Source organism: Pelodiscus sinensis, chromosome 2 (genome assembly GCF_052426305.1).
Source record: "Pelodiscus sinensis isolate ZL-2025 chromosome 2, ASM5242630v1, whole genome shotgun sequence".
NCBI lineage: Eukaryota > Metazoa > Chordata > Testudines > Trionychidae > Pelodiscus > Pelodiscus sinensis.
The window spans coordinates 264,643,467-264,669,505 of NC_143053.1; the positions used below are offsets into that span (position 1 = coordinate 264,643,467).

General features: G+C 66.8%; 1 protein-coding gene across 1 annotated transcript; it reads right to left on the bottom strand.

Annotated features, from left to right (window-relative positions):
* Positions 1-1,519: 1,519 nt before the first annotated feature.
* GBX1 (gastrulation brain homeobox 1) lies at positions 1,520-23,139 on the bottom strand. The gene is made up of 2 exons (XM_075917560.2): positions 22,287-23,139; positions 1,520-3,029 (listed from the first exon to the last, which is right to left on the bottom strand). The coding sequence occupies exons 1-2, from the start codon at positions 22,732-22,734 to the stop codon at positions 2,509-2,511; spliced, it is 969 nt and encodes a 322-aa protein (XP_075773675.2). The 5' UTR covers positions 22,735-23,139; the 3' UTR covers positions 1,520-2,508.
* Positions 23,140-26,039: the final 2,900 nt, after the last annotated feature.

Genomic DNA, 26,039 nt, shown 5'->3' on the forward strand with positions numbered 1-26,039 from the left:
CTAGCAGGGTCCCGGAACGGTCCCAGGCCGCTGTAGCGGGGTAGCCCCCAGGCTGACCGGCGAGCTGCCTGCCTAGCAGGGTCCCGGAACAGTCCCAGGCCGCTGTAGCGGGGTAGCCCCCAGGCTGACTGGCGAGCTGCCTGCCTAGCAGGGTCCCGGAACGGTCCCAGGCCGCTGTAGCGGGGTAGCCCCCAGGCTGACCGGCGAGCTGCCTGCCTAGCAGGGTCCCGGAACGGTCCCAGGCCGCTGTAGCGGGGTAGCCCCCAGGCTGACCGGCGAGCTGCCTGCCTAGCAGGGTCCCGGAACGGTCCCAGGCCGCCGTAGCGGGGTAGCCCCCAGGCTGACTGGCGAGCTGCCTGCCTGCCTAGCAGGGTCCCGGAACGGTCCCAGGCCGCTGTAGCGGGGTAGCCCCCAGGCTGACCGGCGAGCTGCCTGCCTAGCAGGGTCCCGGAACGGTCCCAGGCCGCTGTAGCGGGGTAGCCCCCAGGCTGACCGGCGAGCTGCCTGCCTAGCAGGGTCCTGGAACAGTCCCAGGCCGCTGTAGCGGGGTAGCCCCCAGGCTGACCGGCGAGCTGCCTGCCTAGCAGGGTCCCGGAACGGTCCCAGGCCGCTGTAGCGGGGTAGCCCCCAGGCTGACCGGCGAGCTGCCTGCCTAGCAGGGTCCCAGAACGGTCCCAGGCCGCTGTAGCGGGGTAGCCCCCAGGCTGACCGGCGAGCTGCCTGCCTGCCTAGCAGGGTCCCAGAACGGTCCCAGGCCGCTGTAGCGGGGTAGCCCCCAGGCTGACCGGCGAGCTGCCTGCCTAGCAGGGTCCCGGAACGGTCCCAGGCCGCTGTAGAGGGGTAGCCCCCAGGCTGACTGGCGAGCTGCCTGCCTAGCAGGGTCCCGGAACAGTCCCAGGCCGCTGTAGCGGGGTAGCCCCCAGGCTGACCGGCGAGCTGCCTGCCTAGCAGGGTCCTGGAACAGTCCCAGGCCGCTGTAGCGGGGTAGCCCCCAGGCTGACCGGCGAGCTGCCTGCCTAGCAGGGTCCCAGGACTCCACCCTTGGCGGGTTCCACCTGGACCAGCCCCTTTGGCAAGCAATCGCCAGTGCGTGGCCCAACCCCTTTGGGGACCATTGAGCTGCCCCAGAACTGTCCCCACCTCCCCCCCATTTAACTGTGGCAGGGACAGGATCCAGCATGGCCCTTGGGAACCTGGTGCGGGTGAACAGGGACCCCGTTTCCAGAGACCTCGTGCCGAGATGCATTCAAGGCCCCTCGGATCTGGTGGCCCGGGGTATGTGGCCTGTCTATTGCCCCCCACAGCCACCCACCCGCTTCACAGCACCTGCACTGGCCTCAGCCCCACATCCCATGAGAAATAGCCAGGCCGTGCTCTTGGCCTACGGCTGCGCACACAGCTGAGACCGGCCCAGGCCGAGCCCCTTGCACACGGCCCTGCCGGGGTCCCATGGGGCACTGCCAGCGCACGGGCTTGGCCAAGACCCGATTCCCGCAGGGCCCCGGCGCTCCGGGCAGGGAAGAGCCGCGTTTCCTTTCATAGAAAATAATTTATTGAGCTCACGACTATACATGGCAGGGCACAGATGCAGCCAGTCACAGCGACACTCACGCACAGGGAGAGAGCACATGGGCACCCCACCCCGCTGCCGGGAGGAGGGGCCCGGAGACCCCAGAGTGAGCTCTGCACCCAGCAGCCCTAGGTTGGGTACGAGCCGAGCCCAGCGCCAGCCAGATCCCTTCCTGCTCTCCCCCGACCAGTGGGCGGACACACCGCGTCCCTATGTACAGACTTTACACAGAATAAATAAGGGATATTTACAGAGGGGGCTGTGAGCAGCGGCTGGAGCACAAACCGTTAAAACGCCCCCACAGCACAAGGGTCTTCCCTGGGCGTCTCCCTTTGCTGCAGCACCTGAAGCGAGGTCTTGGGCCAGTCCAGTACCCGCCTGGTCCATGCATGGCAAGCCCCTGCACCATCCACGGAGCCTGTAGTAGGCAGCCAGGGGCCTGGGGCATTCCGAGTGGTGCCGGAGCGGGCAGCCAGGGGCCCGGGGCATTCCGAGCGGCGCCGGAGCGGGCAGCCAGGGGCCCGGGGCATTCCGAGCGGTGCCGGAGCGGGCAGCCAGGGGCCCGGGGCAGGCAGCCAGGGGCCCGGGGCATTCCGGGTGGTGCCGGAGCGGGCAGCCAGGGACCCGGGGCATTCCGAGCAGTCCCGGAGCGGGCAGCCAGGGGCCCAGGGCATTCCGAGCGGCGCCGGAGCGGGCAGCCAGGGGCCCGGGGCATTCCGAGCGGTGCCGGAGCGGGCAGCCAGGGGCCCGGGGCGGGCAGCCAGGGGCCCGGGGCATTCCGGGTGGTGCCGGAGCGGGCAGCCAGGGGCCCAGGGCATTCCGAGCGGCACCAGAATGGGCAGCCAGGGGCCCAGGGAGCTCTCCCCCCACAGAGGTTCTGAGCGGCGCCGGAGCGGGCAGCCAGGGGCCCGGGGCATTCTGAGCGGCGCCGGAGCGGGCTAGGGCCGGCTGCCCTGCTCCAGCTGCTGGTGCTGGCTGCGCACGGCGAACCTGTTGACATGCACTGGGATGGGCACCACGATCTTGGGGTTGCGGACGGGCTCGCCGGAGCGGTTGTTGACGTTGCCGGCTTTGATGCGTTTCCACTTGGCGCGGCGGTTCTGGAACCAGATCTTGACCTGCACCTCGCTGAGCTTGAGGGCGTGGGCGATCTGCGAGCGCTCCGTCAGGCTCAGGTACTTCTTGCAGTGGAACTCCTTCTCCAGCTCCAGCAGCTGCTCGCTGGTGAAGGCCGTGCGCCTCCGGCGGCTCTTCCCTGGGTTGGAGCCGGGGGGCGCCTGCTCGCCCCCGGAGCTGCCCTTGGGCTTGGCCTTGGGCCCCAGGCAGCCGGCGCTGCTGCCGTCCAGGAAGCTCTCGTCCTCGCTGTCTGGCGCCGAGCTCTCTTCTTCCCGCTCACTGCTGGGCGTTGCGGCCGACTTCACCTCCAGCTTCTCCTCGTCCGAGCTGTAGGCCTTGCCATCTGCAGCCGAGAGAGAGTGTTAGCCAGGCTCCGGGACAGGGGGCCAGCGAGCGTGGGGGGCCTGCTAGAAATCCTGAGGGCACCCCCAGCTCAGAGCTCACCTGCCCAGGGGCCCCGAGGGCAAGGGACCCCCCGTGTTCTCCCCAGTGAAGACAACAGTACCTTGTCCGCACTTGGCTCCGTCGCTGGCTCCCCCGCCCGCCCAGCCGGGAGGAGGGAAAGATGAGGGACAATTGCTGAGTTTGATTCCCACCCTTGCATCTGCCCAGAAGTCGCCAGGCTCCAGCCCAGACTCAGCTGCTGGGGGGCTCGCCCAATGAACCTGCTTGGAGTGGGGGGTCTGCAGTGAGTGCGCTCGGGGGGCAGGGACACTCTCTTTCCCCATGGAGTCACTGCAGCGCCTATGGCCTCACAGCTCTGCCCACGGCTGCAGTGGGGCGGCTGGGCATACTCTGCCCCAGCCCCGGCAGCCTGGCTGAAGTTCCAGGAGGCACCCAGCCAGCATTAGCCACAGGGCAGTTCCCTGGGGGCGAGACCCAGCAGATCTGGAGGTGGGGTGTGGCAGCGCCTGGAGCCAGCCCCACGGGGGCAAGGAAAGAGCACCACCCTTCGCCACCCTGTCCCCGCCCCAGCGTGGCTCCGGCCCTGCCGCTCAGCGGGAAGCGGGTGCGGACCCATTCCATTGTGGGTGGGGGGCGGACAGAAGCAGCCTGGGAATGAGCTGGACAGTACCATGCTACAGAGAGCAAGCGGCGCAGACGGAGCCCTAGACACGCAGGGTGTCCCAGAGCCACGTGCACCAGCCCTGACTGGCTTGTCCTGCCGGGGCTTCACCCCCCAGTGACAGGGAGCCACAGGACCCCCACGACGCGCTCGAGCGCTGATCGGCCCAGTGAGACACGGTCAGCGTGGGGCAGGTGCCCGGACTCTCCTGCAAACCCTCGAGCCGCAACATGGGCCCTGGCTCCACCCACCAAGAACTGAGCCTGCCTGGATAGGAGACAGGCCCACGGGACTCCACACTCCACCCGAGCGCCGTGGGATTCCCGCACACGGCTCAGACAGGGGCTCTGTCATCAGGCTACGAGCTGGCCCCTGAAAGGACTAGTGGCCCGTCCCAGCAGCGGGGGCGTGCCGGAGCCGCGGTCTAAGCCAGCGGATTAGTCCATCTCTGCTACCAGCTTTGCAACTGGGGTCTGTCACTTCATCCTCAACTTCCCTTTCTTTTATCAAGAACCTGTAAAAGTGCAGATGCTAAGGACCGGCCCAGCGGGCTCTTTGCGTGAGAGTGGAGGTAGAAATCGCGCTGGGGCTGGGGCTGGTCCCTTGGGACTAGGAGAACCTATTCGGAGGTGGGGGATGGGTTATAACCTCTCCCCTGTGTGAGGGGGCTGGGGGGCACAGGGAGCACTGGGGTGTCTGAGGGGAGGTGGGGGATGGGTTATAACCTCTCCCCTGTGTAAGGGGGGCTGGGGGGCACAGGGAGCACTGGGGTGTCTGAGGGGAGGTGGGGGATGGGTTATAACCTCTCCCCTGTGTGAGGGGGGCTGGGGGGGCACAGGGAGCACTGGGGTGTCTGAGGGGAGGTGGGGGATGGGTTATAACCTCTCCCCTGTGTAAGGGGGGCTGGGGGGCACAGGGAGCACTGGGGTGTCTGAGGGGAGGTGGGGGATGGGTTATAACCTCTCCCCTGTGTAAGGGGGGCTGGGGGGCACAGGGAGCACTGGGGTGTCTGAGGGGAGGTGGGGGATGGGTTATAACCTCTCCCCTGTGTGAGGGGGCTGGGGGGCACAGGGAGCACTGGGGTGTCTGAGGGGAGGTGGGGGATGGGTTATAACCTCTCCCCTGTGTGAGGGGGCTGGGGGGGCACAGGGAGCACTGGGGTGTCTGAGGGGAGGTGGGGGATGGGTTATAACCTCTCCCCTGTGTGAGGGGGCTGGGGGGCACAGGGAGCACTGGGGTGTCTGAGGGGAGGTGGGGGATGGGTTATAACCTCTCCCCTGTGTGAGGGGGCTGGGGGGCACAGGGAACACTGGGGTGTCTGAGGGGAGGTGGGGGATGGGTTATAACCTCTCCCCTGTGTGAGGGGGCTGGGGGGCACAGGGAACACTGGGGTGTGTGAGGGTATGTCTACACTACCACCCTAGTTCGAACGAGGAACGAGGTGTAACGGTAGTTAGAATTAGAAAGCCTAATTCGAACTACCTACTCCGTGCCGTGTGTAGCCGCGGGCACGGAGTCCGCACTAGAGGGGATTTAAAAATGGTGGCGCCCGGCAAGATGCAAATGAAGCCTGGGATATTCCCATGCCCCACGAGTACGGCCGAGCTCCGGCGTGCAGCCTGCGGCCGGGCGCGCGGTGCCAGGGCAGCGATTCAGCAACACCCTGTGGATGGGGGTAGGAGCCACTCAACCCACACGCAACCCCCCGACACAGTCAGTGGGGCTAGCCCATTCCCCACTGCCAGGGCCCACCAAACTGCCAGTGTAACCCCCTGTGACGTAGTGGGGGGTACCTTGCTGGTTGCTATGCTGGGCAGTGGGTTGTGAGTGACCTCCACTGGCTGCAGCACGGCCCAGCAGGGCAGGGGATGAGTCATTATGCAAGGGGGCTCGGAACCTGTCTGACGAGTTACCTCCCAGGGAGCAGAACAATGGGAAGAAGGGGAGTGGAGCCCTGGCTGGAGGCAGGGCTGGAAGGGAGTTAGTTTAGTTTCTGTCTGGGAGCATGGAGGAGACAGCCTAGGGAAAGGGGCTGGAATTTAGGGGCCCAGTCTCCCCCAGCTCAAGGGGGGCTGAGGCATCCTGGGCCTGGCCCTGGAATCAGATGACATCTGTGCTGGGCTGTTTCCTGGAGAAGCAATAAACTCCCTCTGTTCTACTGGCTGGTGGAGTCTGTTCGTGCCACTGCGGGGGGCAAGAAACGGGAAAACCCCAACGCGCCGTCACACCCCCACACCCAGTGTGGTTCACTGTCCTGCATGGTGGCACCTAGACCACAGCAACAGCTAAGAAGAGACCTCTACAGCCTGGGCTGGGAGCCAGCTGGCTTTGAGCTCAGAGGGTAGCAGCTCCTCCACTCAGCTCCAAAGGACCCAGGTTCAAATCTGCCTGGGGGGGGGGTTACACCCAGTCACGTCACCCACTGCTTGTAGCGCCCCCCAACAGCCCCACAGAACAGCGACCATGTCACCCACTGCTTGTCGCGCCCCCCCAACAGCCCCACAGAACAGCGACCATGTCACCCACTGCTTGTAGCGCCTCCCCCCAACAGCCCCACAGAACAGTGGTCATGTCACCCACTGCTTGTAGCGCCCCCCCAACAGCCCCACAGAACAGTGGTCATGTCACCCATTGCTTGTAGCGCCCCCCCAACAGCCCCACAGAACAGTGGTCATGTCACCCACTGCTTGTAGCGCCCCCCAACAGCCCCACAGAACAGTGGCCATGTCACCCACTGCTTGTAGCGCCCCCCCCCCCAACAGCCCCACAGAACAGTGGCCATGTCACACACTGCTTGTAGCGCCTCCCCCCAACAGCCCCACAGAACAGCGGTCATGTCACCCACTGCTTGTAGCGCCCCCCCCAACAGCCCCACAGAACAGTGGCCATGTCACCCACTGCTTGTAGCGCCTCCCCCCAACAGCCCCACAGAACAGTGGTCATGTCACCCACTGCTTGTAGCGCCTTTCCCCAGCAGCCCCACAGAACAGTGGTCATGTCACCCACTGCTTGTAGCACCTCCCCCCAACAGCCCCACAGAACAGTGGCCATGTCACCCACTGCTTGTAGCGCCTTTCCCCAACAGCCCCACAGAACAGCGACCATGTCACCCACTGCTTGTAGCGCCTCCCCCCAACAGCCCCACAGAACAGTGGCCATGTCACCCACTGCTTGTAGCGCCTCCCCCCAACAGCCCCACAGAACAGTGGTCATGTCACCCACTGCTTGTAGCGCCTCCCCCCAACAGCCCCACAGAACAGCGGTCATGTCACCCACTGCTTGTAGCGCCCCCCCCAACAGCCCCACAGAACAGCGACCATGTCACCCACTGCTTGTAGCGCCTCCCCCCAACAACCCCACAGAACAGTGGCCATGTCACCCACTGCTTGTAGCGCCCCCGAACAGCCCCACAGAACAGTGGTCATGTCACCCACTGCTTGTAGCGCCTCCCCCCAACAGCCCCACAGAACAGCGACCATGTCACCCACTGCTTGTAGCGCCCCCCCAATAGCCCCACAGAACAGTGGTCATGTCACCCACTGCTTGTAGCGCCCCCCCCAACAGCCCCACAGAACAGCGACCATGTCACCCACTGCTTGTAGCGCCTTTCCCCAGCAGCCCCACAGAACAGCGACCATGTCACCCACTGCTTGTAGCGCCCCCCCAATAGCCCCACAGAACAGTGGTCATGTCACCCACTGCTTGTAGCGCCTCCCCCCAACAACCCCACAGAACAGTGGCCATGTCACCCACTGCTTGTAGCGCCCCCCCAATAGCCCCACAGAACAGTGGTCATGTCACCCACTGCTTGTAGCGCCCCCCAACAGCCCCACAGAACAGCGACCATGTCACCCACTGCTTGTAGCGCCTTTCCCCAGCAGCCCCACAGAACAGTGGCCATGTCAACCACTGCTTGTAGCGCCTCCCCCCAACAACCCCACAGAACAGTGGCCATGTCACCCACTGCTTGTAGCGCCTCCCCCCAACAGCCCCACAGAACAGCGACCATGTCACCCACTGCTTGTAGCGCCCCCCCAATAGCCCCACAGAACAGTGGTCATGTCACCCACTGCTTGTAGCGCCTCCCCCCAACAGCCCCACAGAACAGTGGTCATGTCACCCACTGCTTGTAGCGCCCCCCAACAGCCCCACAGGACAGTGGTCATGTCACCCACTGCTTGTAGCGCCCCCCAACAGCCCCACAGAACAGTGACCATGTCACCCACTGCTTGTAGCGCCCCCCCAACAGCCCCACAGAACAGTGGTCATGTCACCCACTGCTTGTAGCGCCCCCCCAACAGCCCCACAGAACAGTGGCCATGTCACCCACTGCTTGTAGCGCCCCCCCAACAGCCCCACAGAACAGTGGTCATGTCACCCACTGCTTGTAGCACCTCCCCCCAACAGCTCCACAGAACAGTGGCCATGTCACCCACTGCTTGTAGCGCCTCCCCCCAACAGCCCCACAGAACAGTGGTCATGTCACCCACTGCTTGTAGCGCCTTTCCCCAGCAGCCCCACAGAACAGTGGTCATGTCACCCACTGCTTGTAGCGCCTCCCCCCAACAGCCCCACAGAACAGCGACCATGTCACCCACTGCTTGTAGCGCCTCCCCCCAACAGCCCCACAGAACAGTGGCCATGTCACCCACTGCTTGTAGCGCCCCCCAACAGCCCCACAGAACAGTGGTCATGTCACCCACTGCTTGTAGCGCCCCCCCCAACAGCCCCACAGTACAGTGGCCATGTCACCCACTGCTTGTAGCACCTCCCCCCAACAGCCCCACAGAACAGCGACCATGTCACCCACTGCTTGTAGTGCCTCCCCCCAACAGCCCCACAGAACAGTGGCCATGTCACCCACTGCTTGTAGTGCCTCCCCCCAACAGCCCCACAGAACAGTGGTCATGTCACCCACTGCTTGTAGCGCCTCCCCCCAACAGCCCCACAGAACAGTGGCCATGTCACCCACTGCTTGTAGCGCCCCCCAACAGCCCCACAGAACAGTGGTCATGTCACCCACTGCTTGTAGCGCCCCCCCCCCAACAGCCCCACAGAACAGCGACCATGTCACCCACTGCTTGTAGCACCTCCCCCCAACAACCCCACAGAACAGCGACCATGTCACCCACTGCTTGTAGCGCCTCCCCCCAACAGCCCCATTACCTGGCTGAGAGCCCACAGCAAAAGTACCCACGACCTGCCACTTTCCCCCCTCCTCGGCACGAGTCTCCTTCCCCGCCCGCCTGCCTCTGCCCCCTCAATGTCTCATGAGGTCCGTGTAGCCAGAACCGCCAGCTACGTGAGCCACCCGCTCCAGAGGGGAAGCTCTCCTTCGCCAAGAACGCACAGGTTACCTGGCAGCAAGGCGAGGCGGCCCCACCGTGCAGGGATCGGGAGAGGTCCCGCAGGATTGGAGAAAGGCAAAGGTAGTGCCCATCTTCAATAAAGGGGAGGAGGACGATCCAGGGAACTACAGACCGGTCAGCCTTACCTCAGTCCCTGGAAGAATCACGGAGGGATCCTTAAGGAATCCATTCTGAAGCACTTGGAAGAGGGGAAGGTGATCAGGAATAGTCAGCATGGATTCACAAAGGGCAAGTCGTGCCTGACCAATCTGATTAGTTTCTATGCTGAGGTAACTGGCTCTGTGGACGTGGGAAAGTCAGTGGATGTGATAGACCTTGACTTTAGCAAGGCTTTTGATACGGTCTCCCACAATATTCTTGCCAGCAGGTTAAGGGATTGTGGATTGGATAAATGGACAGTAAGATGGATAGAAAGCTGGCTAGAAGGCTGGGCCCAGCGAGTAGCAATCAACGGCTCGATGTCAGGATGGGGGTCAGTTTCTAGCAGAGTGCCCCAAGGTTCGGGTCTAGGACCAGTTTTGTTCAATATCTTTATTAATGACCTGGAGGAGGGGATGGATTGCACCCTCAGCAAGTTTGCGGATGACACTAAGCTGGGGGGAGAGGTAGATACGCTGGAGGGCAGGGACAGGGTCCAGAGTGACCTGGACGGATTAGAGGATTGGGCCGAAAGAAATCTAATGAGGTTCAAAAAGGACAAGTGCAGAGTCCTGCCCGTGGGACAGGAGAATCCCAAGCATTGGTACAGGCTGGGGACCAACTGGCTAAGTAGCAGTTCTGCAGAAAAGGACGTGGGGGTTACAGTGGATGAGAAGCTGGATATGACTGTAGTGGCGTGTCGGGGGTCCCCCGTCTCCTGCACCCCCGTAATGGCACGGACAGACTCCCCCAGCCAGTAGAACAGGGAGTTTATTGCTTCTCCAGGGTACAGCCCAGCACAGATGTAATCTGGTTCCAGGGCAGGCCTAGGATGCCTCCGCCCCCTGGAGATGGGGGGACTGGGCCCCTAAATCCCAGCCCCTTGCTTAGGCTGCTTCCTCCATCATTCCAGCCAGTAACTAAAACTCCCTTCCAGCCCTGCCCCCCAGCCAGGGGCTGGTCTCCACCTTCCTCCCTCTGTCTCTTCCTGGGCGGCTGAGCCTGGGTGTCGGGTTAATCCACATTTGGGAGTCAGTGAGAATCTCCCATCACCGCGCAGGGGCCCGGGTCACAGAGCAGACACCCCCCACTACGTCACGAGTCAACAGGGCGCCCTTGTAGCCAGGAAGGCTAATGGCATATTAGGTTGCATTAAGAGGAACATTGCCAGCAGATCCAGAGATGTCATTATTCCCCTTTATTCAGCGTTGGTGAGGCCACATCTGGAGTATTGTGTCCATTTCTGGGGCCCCCCACTACAAAAAGGATGTGGCCGCATTGAAGAGGGTCCAGCGGAGGCAACCAAAATGATTAGGGGGCTGGAGCATATGACTTATGAGGAGAGGCTGAGGGAGTTGGGTCTGTTTAGTCTGCAGAAGAGAAGAGTGAGGGGGGATTTGAGAGCAGCCTTCAACTTCCTGAAGGGAGGTTCCAAAGAGGCTGGAGAGAGGCTGTTCTCAGTGGTGACAGATGCAGAACAAGGAGCAATGGGCTCAAGTTGTGGTGGGAGAGGTCCAGGTTGGATATTAGGAAAAACTATTTCCCTAGGAGGGTGGGAAGTGCTGGAATGGGTTCCCTAGAGAGGGGGGGAGTCTCTGTCCCTAGAGGTGTTTAAGTCTCGGCTGGACACAGCCCTGGCTTGGTTGATTGAGTTGGGACTGGGCAGGGGACTGGACTTGACCTCCTGAGGTCTCTTCCAGCTCTACGATTCTCTACCACACTCTGCAACCCACAGGCCAGATCCCTCCCTCCCCTCTGCAATACATGGCCCTCAGCATGCTACACGCTGGGCAGCCCCTACCCCTGTGACATGGGGGGGGGCTGCTCTGTGCCCGGGTCCCCCTGGGCTGGGCTGTGCGATTCCCACTGACTCACTGGGCTATAGTGGGGAGGAGGGGCTGCTCTGTACCCGGTGTGGTGTAGTGGGGGTACCTGGCTGGTTTCTATGCTGCTGGCTCTGGGGTAACCCCCACTGGCTGCCGTGGGGACCACGACCCAGCAAAACAGGATGAGTCACTATGCAAACCAGTGACCAGACACCCCCCATGGAGAGGAACAAAGGAAGGTGGATGCTGCCCTGGCTGGGGGGCAGGGCTGGAAGTTAGTTAGTTGGTTGCTGGCTGTCTGGGAGCATGGAGGAGAGCCTAGGGAAAGGGACTGGAGTTTAGGGGCCCAGTCTCCCCCATCTCAAGGGGGCCTGAGGCATCCCAGCCCAGCTCTGTAACCAGATTACATCTATGCTGTGCTGTATCCAGGAGAGGCAATAAACTTCCTCTATTACACTGGCTGGTGCAGTCTGTTTGTGCCATTTCGGGGTGCAGGAGACGGGGGACCCCCAACGCGCCATCACACTGGTGTCAGAAGTGGGATGCACTGCACCCCGTGGATGGAGCTTCCAGCGGCGAGCGACAAGGCACAGTAGAAGCAAGAGCCCTGGAGCCAGGCATGCTTGAGGCAGAGCGAAGCGGTTCCGGGGAATCGTGGGGCGCTGCAGCACTAGACTGGTGAGTCTGCACCAAGGGGACCAGCGGGCAGATGGCCTACGCCCGACTCTTGAAGGCAGAGCTGGTGGGGCTGTGCAGAGAGAGGGGCTTGCCTGTGCGGAAAGCAACCAAGGCCCAGCTGATTGCCCAGCTGGAAGAGAATGACCAGCCACAGGGCCAGGATCTTGTCCCCAGGGGAAGCAGCCAGACCCCCCCCTGAGAGTGTGTCAGGCTCAGAGAGGGGGAGGAGTGCTGGAACCCAACGGAGAGATGAGACAGCGTCTCCCGGGAGGCCTGCAAGTCATAACCCATCTAGGGCAGGGGCCAGCCCAGCGGAGCTACGGCGGCTGGAGATCCAGCTGCGGATCAAGGAATTGGAAGTAGAGGACCGAGAGAGGGAGCGCCAAGATCGAGAGAGGCAGCGGCAGCATGAGCTGGCCATGGCAGAGCGGAGAACCGGCGGGGCACCGGCTGCGCCAAATGCGGATGGGCCCCAAGGTCCCAGGACTGCCAGATGCTTGGAGAGGCCCATGGTGGCCCAATTGAAGGACATGGGTGACATAGACGGGTTCCTCAGTGCCTTTGAGAGGGCCTGTGGACTGCAACGGGTTCCCCCAGCTGACTGGCTGCAGGAGCTCGTCCCCGCACTGAGCCAGGAGGCGGCTGGAGTGCTCAGTCAGCTGGAGGACCTACAGCCAGGGGATTACAACCGAGTCAAGGAGGCCCTGCTGCACAAGTTCGGGCTGACCCCCGAGATGTACAGGAAGAGGTTCCGGGGGGTACAGAAAGGGCCACGGGAGACCTATGTGGACCTGGCCCCCCGCCTGGCGCAATACTGCCGCAAGTGGGTGTCTGGAGTCGGAGCCCAGAGCGCAGAGGAGCTGCTCAAGCTGGTCATGATGGAACAGTTCTATGAAGCGTGCCCACCCAAACTGAGGCTGTGGCTCAAGGACCGGAGACCAGAGAACCCCCAGGAGGCCGGGAGGCTGGCGGATGAGTTCACGGAGAGCCGGTCCAGGTGTGAACGGGAGTCCCGGAGAGAAAGGGAATCGCGCAGAGACCGGATCTCGGTTGAGCGACGGAGGGAGTCAACTATGGGGCGAGACCAAGGAACAGGTCGTCTGTGCCCCAGAGAACCAGCCAGGGCCTGGACAGAGACAGCCCAAAGCCTAACTTGCCATCACTGTGGGCAAAAAGGCCACAAGAGGACTCAGTGCACCAGGTCCCAGGACCGGGGACTTTCCAGGGTTAACTGGCTGGGGCGGGAGGAAGGGCAGGCTGCCCCAGAAGCAGGGGCTGGCAGGCAAACCTCAGCTCAGAGAGAGGGGAAGGATGCTCAGTGCACCTCCCCTGGGAGGTCTGATTCTCAGGAGGCGGATTTCTCCGTGTACCGGGTGGGGGCAGGACGGCCCCTGCAGAGTGAGTGCCTCATACCCCTGGAGGTGGATGGTAGGAAGAGAATGGTAGGAGGTTTCTGGGACACGGGGGCGGAGGTGACGCTGGCCCGATCTGATATACTGGCCCCAGACTGGATACTACCCCACACGCAGCTGACCTTGAAGGGCATAGATGGGTCCCCGTTTAAGGTGCCTGTAGCCCCGGTGCATCTGAAATGGGGGGCGAAGGAAGGTGTCAAGGAAGTGGGGGTGCACCCGCACTTGCCCACCGAGGTGCTGATGGGGAATGACCTAGAGGAGTGGCCCCATGAATCCCAGCGGGCTCTAGTCACCACCCAGAGCCAGCGGGGTGCTGACAACGTGGGTCCAGGGAAGGACTCCTGGCAGCAGCCTCAGGGTCCCATCCCAGTGGACACGGGGTCCAGCCAGGCTGGGACTCCGGACCTAGGCAGAGGTGGGGGACAGGTCCCGATCCCTGCCTCAGCAGCTGAATTCCAGGCTGAGGTGCAGGCAGACCCCTCCTTGCAGAGGCTGAGGGACCAGGCTGGCCTCCGGGCAGCTCAGCCCCGGGGGAGAGGTGGCCAGGAGAGATTCCTGCGGGAGCGTGGACTCCTGTTCCGGGAATGGCTTTCCCCCAGGAAGGCGAGGGCATGGAGGGTCCAGCGGCAACTGGTCGTCCCCCGAAAGTATCGCCTCAAGCTGCTGTATTTGGCCCACGATGTCCCCGTTGGGGGCCACCGGGGGATCCGGAGCACCCGGCTGAGGCTGCTCCAGCACTTCTATTGGCCGGGAATCTTTACAGCCGTGCAGCGGTACTGCCGGTCCTGTGACTCCTGCCAGAGGGGCGGGAAGGCCCAAGACAGTAGGAAAGCGGCTTGGGGGTCTCTACCCCAGATAGAGGACCCTCTGGGCTTGCTGAGAGAGTTATGGGAGGGGAAGTCCTCCCTGGATGGAACATCGGGAATGGAAGCCGCCCTTGCTGTCCAGAGAAGGCTCGCTGGGCTCATGGCCCCGGCCCGAGAGACCCCGGCCAGAGATCAAGGCCAGTGGAAGGGTGTGTATGACCCCCGAGGACAGGCCTGTGCCAGTCGCCCTGGAGCGGGGCGGCGAGTGGACAGAGGGAAGCCAGCTCATGTGGGGCCTCACCAGGCCCAAGTCAAGGGGAGCACCCATGTCCCCAGGGCGGGTTCCCACGCAGAGGACCCGAACTTCCCTAGGTCACGAGCGGAGTGACCCTGCTCAGTTCGCTCTCGGAGGGGGGAGAACTGTGGCGTAGTGGGGTACCTGGCTGGTTTCTATGCTGCTGGCTCTGGGGTAACCCCCACTGGCTGCCGTGGGGACCACGACCCAGCAAAACAGGATGAGTCACTATGCAAACCAGTGGCCAGACACCCCCCATGGAGAGGAAGAAAGGAAGGTGGAATGCTGCCCTGGCTGGGGGGCAGGGCTGGAAGTTAGTTAGTTGGTTGCTGGCTGTCCGGGAGCATGGAGGAGACAGCCTAGGGAAAGGGACTGGAGTTTAGGGGCCCAGTCTCCCCCATCTCAAGGGGGCCTGAGGCATCCCAGCCCAGCTCTGTGACCAGATTACATCTATGCTGTGCTGTATCCAAGGGTGTGTCTAGACTACATGCCTCCTTCGACGGAGGCATGTAGATTAGCCAGATCGGAAGAGGGAAATGAAGCCGCGATTAAAATAATCGCGGCTTCATTTAAATTTAAATGGCTGCCCCGATCTGCCGATCAGCTGTTTGTCGGCAGATCGGGGCAGTCTGGACGCGACGCGCCGACAAAGAAGCCTTTCTTCATCGGCACAGGTAAACCTGGTTTCACGAGGCTTACCTGTGCCGATGAAGAAAGGCTTCTTTGTCGGCACGTCGCGTCCAGACTGCCCCGATCTGCCGACAAACAGCTGATCGGCAGAGCGGGGCAGCCATTTAAATTTAAATGAAGCCGCGATTATTTTAATCGCGGCTTCATTTCCCTCTTCCGATCTGGCTAATCTACATGCCTCCGTCGAAGGAGGCATGTAGTCTAGACACACCCCAGGAGAGGCAATAAACTTCCTCTATTACACCGGCTGGTGCAGTCTGTTTGTGCCATTTCGGGGTGCAGGAGACGGGGGACCCCCAACGCGCCGTCACACCTGGGTCCCCCTGGGCTGGGCTGTGCGATTCCCACTGACTCACTGGGCCGTAGTGTGGGAGGGGGGGCTGCTCTGTACCTGGGTCCCCCTGCGCTGGGCTGTGCAATTCCCACTGACTCACTGGGCCGTAGTGGGGGGGGGGGTCTGCTCTGTACCCGGGTCCCCCTGGGCTGGGCTGTGCGATTCCCACTGACTCACTGGGCCGGGGGGGGTCTGCTCTGTACCCGGGTCCCCCTGCGCTGGGCTGTGCGATTCCCACTGACTCACTGGGCCGGGGGGGGGGGGGTCTGCTCTGTACCCGGGTCCCCCTGCGCTGGGCTGTGCGATTCCCACTGACTCACTGGGCCGGGGGGGGGGGTCTGCTCTGTACCCGGGTCCCCCTGCGCTGGGCTGTGCAATTCCCACGGACTCACTGGGCCGGGGGGGGGGGTCTGCTCTGTACCCGGGTCCCCTGCGCTGGGCTGTGCGATTCCCACGGACTCACTGGGCCGGGGGGGGGGGGGTCTGCTCTGTACCCGGGTCCCCTGCGCTGGGCTGTGCGATTCCCACGGACTCACTGGGCCATGGGGGGGGGGGTCTGCTCTGTACCCGGGTCCCCTGCGCTGGGCTGTGCGATTCCCACGGACTCACTGGGCCGGGGGGGGGGGGGTCTGCTCTGTACCCGGGTCCCCCTGGGCTGGGCTGTGCGATTCCCACGGACTCACTGGGCCGGGGGGGGTCTGCTCTGTACCCGGGTCCCCTGCGCTGGGCTGTGCGATTCCCACAGACTCACTGGGCCGTAGTGGGGGGGGGGGTCTGCTCTGTACCCGGGTCCCCCTGGGCTGGGCTGTGCGATTCCCATGGACTCACTGGGCCATGGGGGGGGGGGTCTGCTCTGTATCCGGGTCCCCCTGCGCTGGGCTGTGTGATTCCCACGGACTCACTGGGCCGGGGGGGGGGGGGTCTGCTCTGTACCCGGGTCCCCTGCGCTGGGCTGTGCGATTCCCACGGACTCACTGGGCCGGGGGGGGGGGGGGTCTGCTCTGTGCCCGGGTCCCCTGCGCTGGGCTGTGCGATTCCCACGGACTCACTGGGCCATGGGGGGGGGGGGTCTGCTCTGTACCCGGGTCCCCCTGCGCTGGGCTGTGCGATTCCCACGGACTCACTGGGCCGGGGGGGGGGGGTCTGCTCTGTACCCGGGTCCCCCTGCGCTGGGCTGTGCGATTCCCACGGACTCACTGGGCCATGGGGGGGGGGGGGTCTGCTCTGTACCCGGGTCCCCCTGCGCTGGGCTGTGCGATTCCCACGGACTCACTGGGCCGGGGGGGGGGGTCTGCTCTGTACCCGGGTCCCCCTGCGCTGGGCTGTGTGATTCCCACTGACTCACTGGGCCATAGTCTGCTTTTTACCCGGGTCCCCTGCGCTGGGCTGCAATTCCCACCAACTCACCCACATGTGGATTGGCCCAGACACCTAGGCCCAGTCTGGGCAGGGAACAAGGCTCTTCGGGGCGGGGGGGGGAAGTGGGGGGGAGACAAAGGGAGGGGGGGGAGACCAACACCTGGCTGGGGGGCAGGCCTGGGGGCTGGGCAGTCTTGATGGAGGGAAACACGAAGGGAGCAGACTAAGTCCAGGACAGGGGGGTTCAGGGCCCTGTGACCCCCCCCCCCGAAGTTTAAGGCTGTCTGCACTGGCTCCTATGTCAACATAGAGAGAGCGCTGCGCTGCATCTCTGAGACGCAAATAAACCCCCGATTCTACTGCCTGCGAGTCGCACCTGGCTGCAGACGGGGGCTCCCTGAAGTGTCGTCACAACCCCCCCCCCCCCAGCAATCCACAGCCCTGCGTACGGCCCGGGCCAGGCGGCCCCCACCTCCCGCTCCGCACAGCCCGGCCAGGCGGCCCCCGCCTCCCGCTCCGCCCGGCCCGGGCCAGGCGGCCCCCGCCTCCCGCTCCGCCCGGCCCGGGCCAGGCGGCCCCCACCTCCCGCTCCGCACGGCCCGGGCCAGGCGGCCCCCACTCCCGCTCCGCACGGCCCGGGCCAGGCGGCCCCCGCCTCCCGCTCCGCACAGCCCGGCCAGGCGGCCCCCACCTCCCGCTCCGCACGGCCCGGGCCAGGCGGCCCCCACTCCCGCTCCGCACGGCCCGGGCCAGGCGGCCCCCACTCCCGCTCCGCACGGCCCGGGCCAGGCGGCCCCCGCCTCCCGCTCCGCCCGGCCCGGGCCAGGCGGCCCCCGCCTCCCGCTCCGCACGGCCCGGGCCAGGCGGCCCCCGCCTCCCGCTCCGCACGGCCCGGCCAGGCGGCCCCCACCTCCCGCTCCGGGCCAGGCGGCCCCCACCTCCCGCTCCGCACGGCCCGGGCCAGGCGGCCCCCACCTCCCGCTCCGCACGGCCCGGGCCAGGCGGCCCCCGCCTCCCGCTCCGCACGGCCCGGGCCAGGCGGCCCCCGCCTCCCGCTCCGCACGGCCCGGGCCAGGCGGCCCCCACTCCCGCTCCGCCCGGCCCGGGCTTCGGCATGCTACAGGCCGGCCCACATCTTACTCTCGTCCGCGGTGGATAGCGGGACTAAGGCCTCCCCCGGCCACGTGTCTTCTGCCCCATTCATTGTGGGCACTGGACCCCTGTACCTCAACGAGCACACGCCAGACAACCTGCCCCAGGACACGTGCCCGGTCACTGCGAAAGTGAAACCGCCCCACCCGTGCTCTGGAGAGCGGTCTGGCCGGTGTGGGGGGAGGGGAGGGAGACCAGGGTGCAGCTGTTCGTGGAATCTTAACCCCGAGGCTTGGACGGAGAGAGGGGCTCTGGCTCTCTACGGGCTATTCCTTTCCACCCTTAACTCTGCCCTTCGGCAGGCGGCTGGCACTGCCCCATCGCATCGGCTTGTGACCGCTATGGGACAGTTCCCGGCCAGGAGAAAGCCCACCGACCGGAGCAGGCAGCTGCTGGGATGGGCTGAATCAAAGCGGGGGCCTCGGCAGCTTCGGGTGGGAGCTAAAAGCCGGCTGGCTGGTGCCAAGGCTGTCACTGCGCTCAGGGGGCCGGCGCCACCCCAGCACCTCCGCTCATCCCCCCTGCAGCACCTCGCGGGGCTCACACCCCCACTGGTGAGAGGCCTGGCACAGGGGACGTGGGCACCAGCCACACAGGAAACAGCTGGTTCAACCGGGCGCCAGCTGCCCTCGCCCTGGGCAGAGGCAGCGTGGCACAGTGGTTAGAGACACAGCGTGGGCCGGTGCTTTCCGCGGGCCAGGCCCGAAGGCAGCAGGGGACAGTGGCACCCGGCGCTGCTCCGGGCCGCCTGCAGTCCCAGCGCGTAGGCGCTGAGCCCAGACGCAGGGGAGGGGCTGTGCTGCTCTTGGCTCTGCGCCTGGCGGAGGCAGGGCCCCGCAACGCCGCGCTGACGGGGGGTTGCAGGAGAATGAAGCAGCTGTTCAGGAAGGCCCCGGGTCAGTTGCAGAGGCAGGAACATCCCCGCCAGGGCAGGGAGGCTACAGAGAAGCCGGCACAATGAGAGGCCCGTGAGCCAAGGGGCTGCGGAACAAAGGGAGCCGGGAGCAAAGAGGAAGCCAACAGGGCAGCGGAGGCTGAAATCCCCGTAAACCTGCCCCCCAGCGGCTAAGGGGGAACTCAGGCGTGGCAGCTAGAGGGGCCAACGTGCAGCCTCACCGCTGGCCCATCCCTTGCCCCCCAGGGAGCCAGAGCGGGGTCCCTCTTGGCCAAAGGCAGCCCAGCCATGGGGCCAGAGACCCGTCCAGGTAGAAACCCAACTGGGCTTTGGCACGGCCCTTAGAAGCAAGCAGAACGGGGCCCCGGCTCCCTGGGAATCCACCGGGCAGTTAAGCAAGCCGGAGACGCGATCTCTCGTCCTGAGAACGCCGGGGGTCCCGCGCAGGCCCGGCCCGGCTCCAGGCAGCAGCAGAGGCCGAAGCGAACTGACCATTTCAAAAGCGCCAAGGCCCCGGGTCAGAAGGCGCGCGGCGCGCACAAAGCCTGGCGAACAGACTTTCCGGAGACTCTCCCGGGACAGGCAGCCGCACAACTCTCCTCCGGAATCGGCCGTTTAAAGCAGGGACCCGGGAGACCGCCAGGAGCACGTCACCGGCACCACTTGAACCCGGTGTCAGAATCCTAGGCCGGGCAGAGACCTGCGAATCCAGCCAGGCCCTGCCCACCCCAGGGCCCAGCACCGTCATCCCTGGCAGGTGTGTCCGACCGGCCCTTCAATACCCCCAGGGAGGGAGGGTCCACAGCCTCCCCAGGCCACTGATCCCGGCTGAGCCCTTTGCTTCTTGTCCCGTCCTCGGCGGCCCAGGGGACAGTCTGTCTCCCCCCTCCCTGTGCCTGAAAACCGCCCTCCCCTCCCCCGGCTGCTCCTTCCCAAGGAAACGGCCGATCCGCGCCGGCTCTGTCGCGCAGGGCCCGGCTGACAGTCCAGGGGGCTCCCGATTGCGGGAGTCCAGCGGTGCTGGGGCGGCAGAGCAAGCGCAACAAGTCGCCAAAGCAGGACAGTCCGGCGCCCAGGGAGCGGGAGTCGCGGGGCCTCCGACCGGATTCGCAGGCAGGGTCGAGGACTAGCACAAGGCGCCTGCCAGGATCCCGGGAGCCGGGCCGTGGGCAGCGCACGGGGGACAGGGCGCACAGAGCCACTTCCCGGGACATAGCGGGGCGGGGCACCGAGGCCTCGCCCCGTCCCGTCCCGTCCCTTGAGCCCGCAGCCCCTGGCAGGCGGGCGCCGCTGGCTGCCGCGCACAGAGTGGCCGAGCGCTCAGCAGCCGCGAGGGGGGAGGTGGCGCCCGGAGCGGAGCGGGGCCGCGGGGCGCAGCGGGGGCGCGTCAGGGGCTGGGCGCTGGCGCGAGTCTGTCTCCCGGTGTGACTCGAGCGGGAGGGGCCGGGTCTGTGGATCCCCCCCCGCCGCCCGGCTTTGCCCAACGTGCCGGGTCGATGCTACGTGCTGCCGCCCGGTCCCGCCCGGCTGCCGAGGGGATCGGGGCCCTTTGGGCGTCGCGCAGGAGAGGCCGGTGCCGCGGCCGCAGGACGGGTTTGGCATTTGCGCACAGGACTCGGGGAACTCCGGGCGGGTGGGGGCGGGGCGGGTCCCGAGCAGAGGCCGGAGAAGGGCAGGACTGGCGGGGGGGGGGGGGGGGGGGGATGCGCGTAGGGCCATGCCAAGCCAAGAAGCGGCTCCGCAAAGGGCCGGTACTCGCAGGCGGGCGGCCAGGGCCCCAGGGACGGGCCAGTGACCGGGGACAGGGTCTGGCGCCACCCCAGGCGCTACTCCGGGGGGGGGGGCGAGGAGAAGCGATTGGGGGGACCGGGCCTGTTCAGCCCAACGGGGGAGCCCCTGTACACACTCCCTCCCGCCCCCCGCCCATACTGGGGAGCCAGAGATGCGGCCGGGCGCGTCTGGCCAGAAGTAGCTGCAGCTTTCGGGGGTCCCCGGGCTTCAGAGGCGCGGAGGCTCGTCAGCTGGAGACACCCCCTTCCCCACACGCTCCGGGGGCTGCTCCACGGACACGGGGGCTGGGGTCGCCGTCTGCGATAGCGGGTCACGCCGGGAGCCCAGCGGCCGGGCGCCAGCACCTGGGACAGCGCCGCGGCCAGGGAAGCCAGCACGGCGGGGCGCGGATCGCTCAGCAAGCGCCGGACACCCCTGCCCGTCCGACCCGCCCCCGCGCGCCCACTGCCCGGGCTGGAGACCCCCCCTTTGCCGGCACCGCTACCTGCGCGCCCCGCATCCGCCCTCGCCGGACACCCCCAGCGCGCAGACCCGCCGCGCTTTGGGGGGCAGCCTCCCCCGACCGCTCCCCCGAACCCGCGCCGCCTGCGCGTGGCGCGCACACGTACAAGTCCCCTCAAGCCCGGCGCTGGATGCCCGAGCCGGCCCGGGACCCGCGAGGGGAGGAGCGCTCACCCGCTTCCTCCGCAGCCGGAGGTCCGCCCAGGCCGCCGCTCTCGGCTCCCCACGCAGCGGCCACTCCTGCGCCCCGGGCCGCTGGTGTGGAGCTCGGGCGGGGCGGGGCGGGAGCGCGCGAGAGAGACTCCCCTGCGCACCCGGCCGGGGCTGGGAGTCCGGGAGCCGACAGTCCCCCGCCGGGCTGCGGTCACAGGGGACTCCGGCTCCACGCACAGCTGGAGGGGCCGCCGCCGGGAACCACATTCCTGCCCCAACGGCGGCCTCCCACGATTACCTGGCTCTGCAGCCCCCGCCATCTCCCTCCCGGTCTCCCGCCCCACGCCTCGCGGCTGCACCCAGCCCCCCCGAAGCACCCAAACCAAACCCGGCTCCACCTGCAGCCCCGCGACTCTGCCCCCCCAGCCCCACTCACCCCCCCCCCCCAAAACTGGCTCCATTCTCCCTGTCACTTCCCCGAAAGCCCCACGCCCTGCCCGGCTCCCCCTGCCGCGCCTTCACCCCCCAACCCGTCCCCTGCAGCCTCCCTTAGCCCTGCCCGTTGAGCGATCCCACCCCCCGTCGTCACTTTCCCTCTGCCCCCTCCAGGGAAGCTGGGACAATTTGTACCGTGGGGGCGGGGGCAGGGGCATTGAACCAAACTGTGACTCGGTGCGATAGAAGCGCTCTAGTCCCCAGCGCCCCGACTGCAGCATCTGTGCGCCCCCCACCCCGGGTCCTCTGCCCCGCCACACCCCGCCCCTCCCTCCAGCCCCTGCTCCTCGCCCTCTTTACTCTCCAACCCCGCTTCCCCTTCCCCACCTGCTCCTCTCCCCCAGGCTCCGACCCGAGCCGCTTCCGGACCTTCGTCCCCACTCCAAGCCCGCCCGCCCCTTCCCAGCGCCTCCCCGAATGCTCCCCTGTCTCCCTAGCCCCCTAACTCCCGCCGCACAAGCCCTCCTGCCTCCCCGCCCCAGGGTAGCCCCGGAGCCGCCGGTCCGCCCCTCGCTCCTCCAGCCCCCACGGGACCCTCCAGCCCCGGCTTCCCCCTCCCCGGGACCCAGCCCGGGCCACGGTGACTGCTCTGCCGACAGCCGCGGGCGAGGGATGGGCGCCCCCGAACGTCTCTTACCTGCCAGGCCGGGGAAGGGGTCCGGGAAGTGCAGCGGCGGCTCTGGGGGGCCCTTGTCCCGGGCCGGGGGCAGCTCGTCCGCCTCCAGGCTCTCGGCGCTGCGCCTGCAGGCGGGCTCCGCGTTGGGGCGCGCAGCCGGCAGCTCCTGCGCCGGGTAGAAGCCGTCGGGGGGCTCGCTGAAGCCGGGCAGCGCCGTGGTGAGCGCCACCATGGAGGGAACCGCCTGGCCCAGGCTGGCGCAGAAGGTGTTGGTGAGGCGGCCGGCGAAGGAGGCGAGCGGGGCGAGCGGGGGCAGGCCGGACTGCAGGGGCGCGGGGGGCAGCACCAGCGGCCGGTAGGGCATGAACATGGGGTAGCCGGTGTAGAGCAGGTGGCCGGAGCGCGGCGGCGGGGTCCCGATCAGCGAGTCGATGGAGAAGGCGGCCCCTTGGCCGCTGGGTCTCTGCATGGCGGGCGGGCGCGGGGCGCCGCCGGGGCTGACCGGCCTCCGCCTCCCCGCGCCTGCAGCCGCCGCCAACTTGCCGGGCCGCCCGGCGGCTCCCGGGCGCGGGGCGCGCAGCGCCTGGCGGGCTCCCCTGCGCTGCGCTGCGCTGCGCTGCGCTGCCCGCTAGCCCCGCGCCCCAGCAGCGCTGCCTGCCCGCTGCCTTCGAGGACTGGAGTGGCGGCGCCTCGCAGGCTCCCCGCAGCCGGGCTCAGCGCGGGGGGAGGGGGCGGGGGCGGGGTGTCGCCCTCCGGACTCATCCATCTTCCTCACGCCACGCCTGAGTTCCCCCTTAGCCGCTGGGGGGCAGGGCCCGGCCCCTGGCGCGCCCGGCCTGGGAAGGCGCCGCCCCCTCCCGCCTAATCAGCTGTGATTAACGCTGATTGATGATCGGTAATTACTGAGGCCGGAGCACAAGGGAGCCGCACAAGGGCGCTTTTGTGGGCCGGGACGGGGCGGCGCGCCCAGACAGATGCTTTGGCCCCGCCGCTTGTCAACCTCTCCGCGGCGCTTGGGCCCGGCGGGGCGGGGGTCGCTGGCCGGTGCCGGGATCCTGGGGCATGCAGGCGGGGCCGGGTAATGGATGGGCGGGGGGGATAGAGGGTGTAAGTGAGGGCCTGGGGGCAGGATGCTGGGGCTCCAGGGAGGGGTCCGGGGCAGGTGAGGACCTGGGGAAGGGGCTGGGGGGAGAATGGTGCGGGGGCCGGGGGAGGAGGTGGGAGGCAGGTGAAGGGCTGGGGCGGGATGATAGCGGGTTGGGGGGTAGGATGCTGGGGGGCTGGGGCCGGGGCCGGGCAGGATGTTGGGGAGCGAGGGGGGCAGGGTGATTGGGGGCAAGGTGATGGGGGGCCGGGCAGGACGCTGGGGAGCGGGGGGGGCAGGGTGATGGGGGGTCGGGCAGGACGCTGGGGAGCGAGGGGGCAGGGTGATGGGGGTCCGGGCAGGACTCTGGGGAGCGGGGGGCAGGGTGATGGGGGGCCGGGCAGGACGCTGGGGAGCAGGGGGGGCAGGGTGTTGGGGGGTCGGGCAGGACTCTGGGGGGCCGGGCGGGACGCTGGGGAGCAGGGGGGGCAGGGTGACGGGGGGCCGGGCGGGACGCTGGGGGGCGGGGGGGCAGGGTGACGGGGGGCCGGGGGGGACGCTGGGGAGCGGGGGGGGCAGGGTGACGGGGGGCCGGGCGGGACGCTGGGGAGCGGGGGGGGGCAGGGTGGCGGGGGGCCGGGCGGGACGCTGGGGAGAGGGGGGGCAGGGTGACGGGGGGCCGGGCGGGACGCTGGGGAAAGGGGGGCAGGGTGACGGGGGGCCGGGCGGGACGCTGGGGGGCGGGGGGGCAGGGTGACGGGACGCTGGGGAGAGGGGGGGCAGGGTGACGGGGGGCCGGGCGGGACGCTGGGGGGCGGGGGGCAGGGTGACGGGACGCTGGGGAGAGGGGGGGCAGGGTGATGGGGGGCCGGGCAGGACGCGGGGGGGCAGGTTGAGAGTCGGGGCGCAGCCGGAGGCCAGCGCCAGGGTGTGTGTCCCGTAGGCAGCCGCTGCCAGCGGGACTCGACGCGCTCCCGGCCGGGCCCCCGAGGGCGGCTCCCCGGCGAGGCCAAGCCAGCGGCTGCCCCGCGGCCTCACTCCGGCTAATTGGCGCTGATTGCCCCCTCGAGCCGGGCCCTGATTGCTGGAGGCGGCGGGCCCCGCCCAGCCTGATTAGCGCGGAGGGTCGGGCATGCTAATTGCTCGGTAATTGCCAGCCCCTCCCTCTCCGCGGGGGGAGCCGCGTTCACTCCCGTGCCCGGACGGGGTCACATTATCCCCCCCCCCACACACACACACACACTGCGGGGAGGGAGCGAAGGAGTCCTGTTATCCCCCCCCCAACACACACACACTGTTGGGAGGGAGAGAGAGGGTCCTGTTATCCCCCCCCCACACACACACACTGTTGGGAGGGAGAGAGTGAGTCCTGTTATCCCCCCCCCACACACACACACACTGCGGGGAGGGAGAGAGGGAGTCCTGTTATCCCCCCCCACACACACACACACTGCGGGGAGGGAGAGAGGGGGTCCTGTTATCCCCCCCACACACACACACACTGCGGGGAGGGAGAGAGGGGGTCCTGTTATCCCCCCCCCACACACACACACACACTGCGGGGAGGGAGAGAGGGAGTCCTGTTATCCCCCCCCCCCACACACACACTGCGGGGAGGGAGAGAGGGGGTCCTTTTATCCCTCCCCCACACACACACTGCGGGGAGGGAGAGAGGGAGTCCTGTTATCCCCCCCCCCCACACACACACACACTGCGGGGAGGGAGAGAGGGAGTCCTGTTATCCCCCCCACACACACACTGCGGGGAGGGAGAGAGGGGGTCCTTTTATCCCTCCCCCACACACACACTGCGGGGAGGGAGAGAGGGAGTCCTGTTATCCCCCCCACACACACACTGCGGGGAGGGAGAGAGGGGGTCCTGTTATCCCCCCCTCACACACACACACACAGCGGGGAGGGAGAGAGTGAGTCCTGTTATCCCCCCCCTCCCCACACACACACACTGCGGGGAGGGAGGGGGTCCTGTTATCCCCCCCCCACACACACACTGCGGGGAGGGAGAGAGGGAGTCCTGTTATCCCCCCCCCCACACACACACACACTGCGGGGAGGGAGAGAGGGGGTCCTTTTATCTCCCCCCCCCACACACACACACTGCGGGGAGGGAGAGAGGGAGTCCTGTTATCCCCCCCACACACACACACACTGCGGGGAGGGAGAGAGGGGGTCCTTTTATCTCCCCCCCCCCACACGCACACACACTGCGGGGAGGGAGAGAGGGAGTCCTGTTATCCCCCCCACACACACACTGCGGGGAGGGAGAGAGGGGGTCCTGTTATCCCCCCCTCACACACACACACACTGCGGGGAGGGAGAGAGGGAGTCCTGTTATCCCCCCCACACACACACTGCGGGGAGGGAGAGAGGGAGTCCTGTTATCCCCCCCACACACACACACACTGCGGGGAGGGAGAGAGGGGGTCCTGTTATCCCCCCCTCACACACACACACACTGCGGGGAGGGAGAGAGGGGGTCCTGTTATCCCCCCCTCACACACACACACACTGCGGGGAGGGAGAGAGGGAGTCCTGTTATCCCCCGCACACACACACTGCGGGGAGGGAGAGAGGGGGTCCTGTTATCCCCCCCCCCACACACACACACTGCGGGGAGGGAGAGAGGGGGTCCTGTTATCCCCCCCCCACACACACACACTGCGGGGAGGGAGA

Excerpts from the sequence above, each read along its gene's own strand:
- GBX1 (XM_075917560.2), bottom strand. The coding sequence starts at position 22,734 with ATGCAGAGACCCAGCGGCCAAGGGGCCGCCTTCTCCATCGACTCGCTG. Across the intron at positions 3,030-22,286 it reads CCCCTTCCCCGGCCTGGCAG|ATGGCAAGGCCTACAGCTCG; the intron begins GTAAGAGACGTT and ends TCTCGGCTGCAG.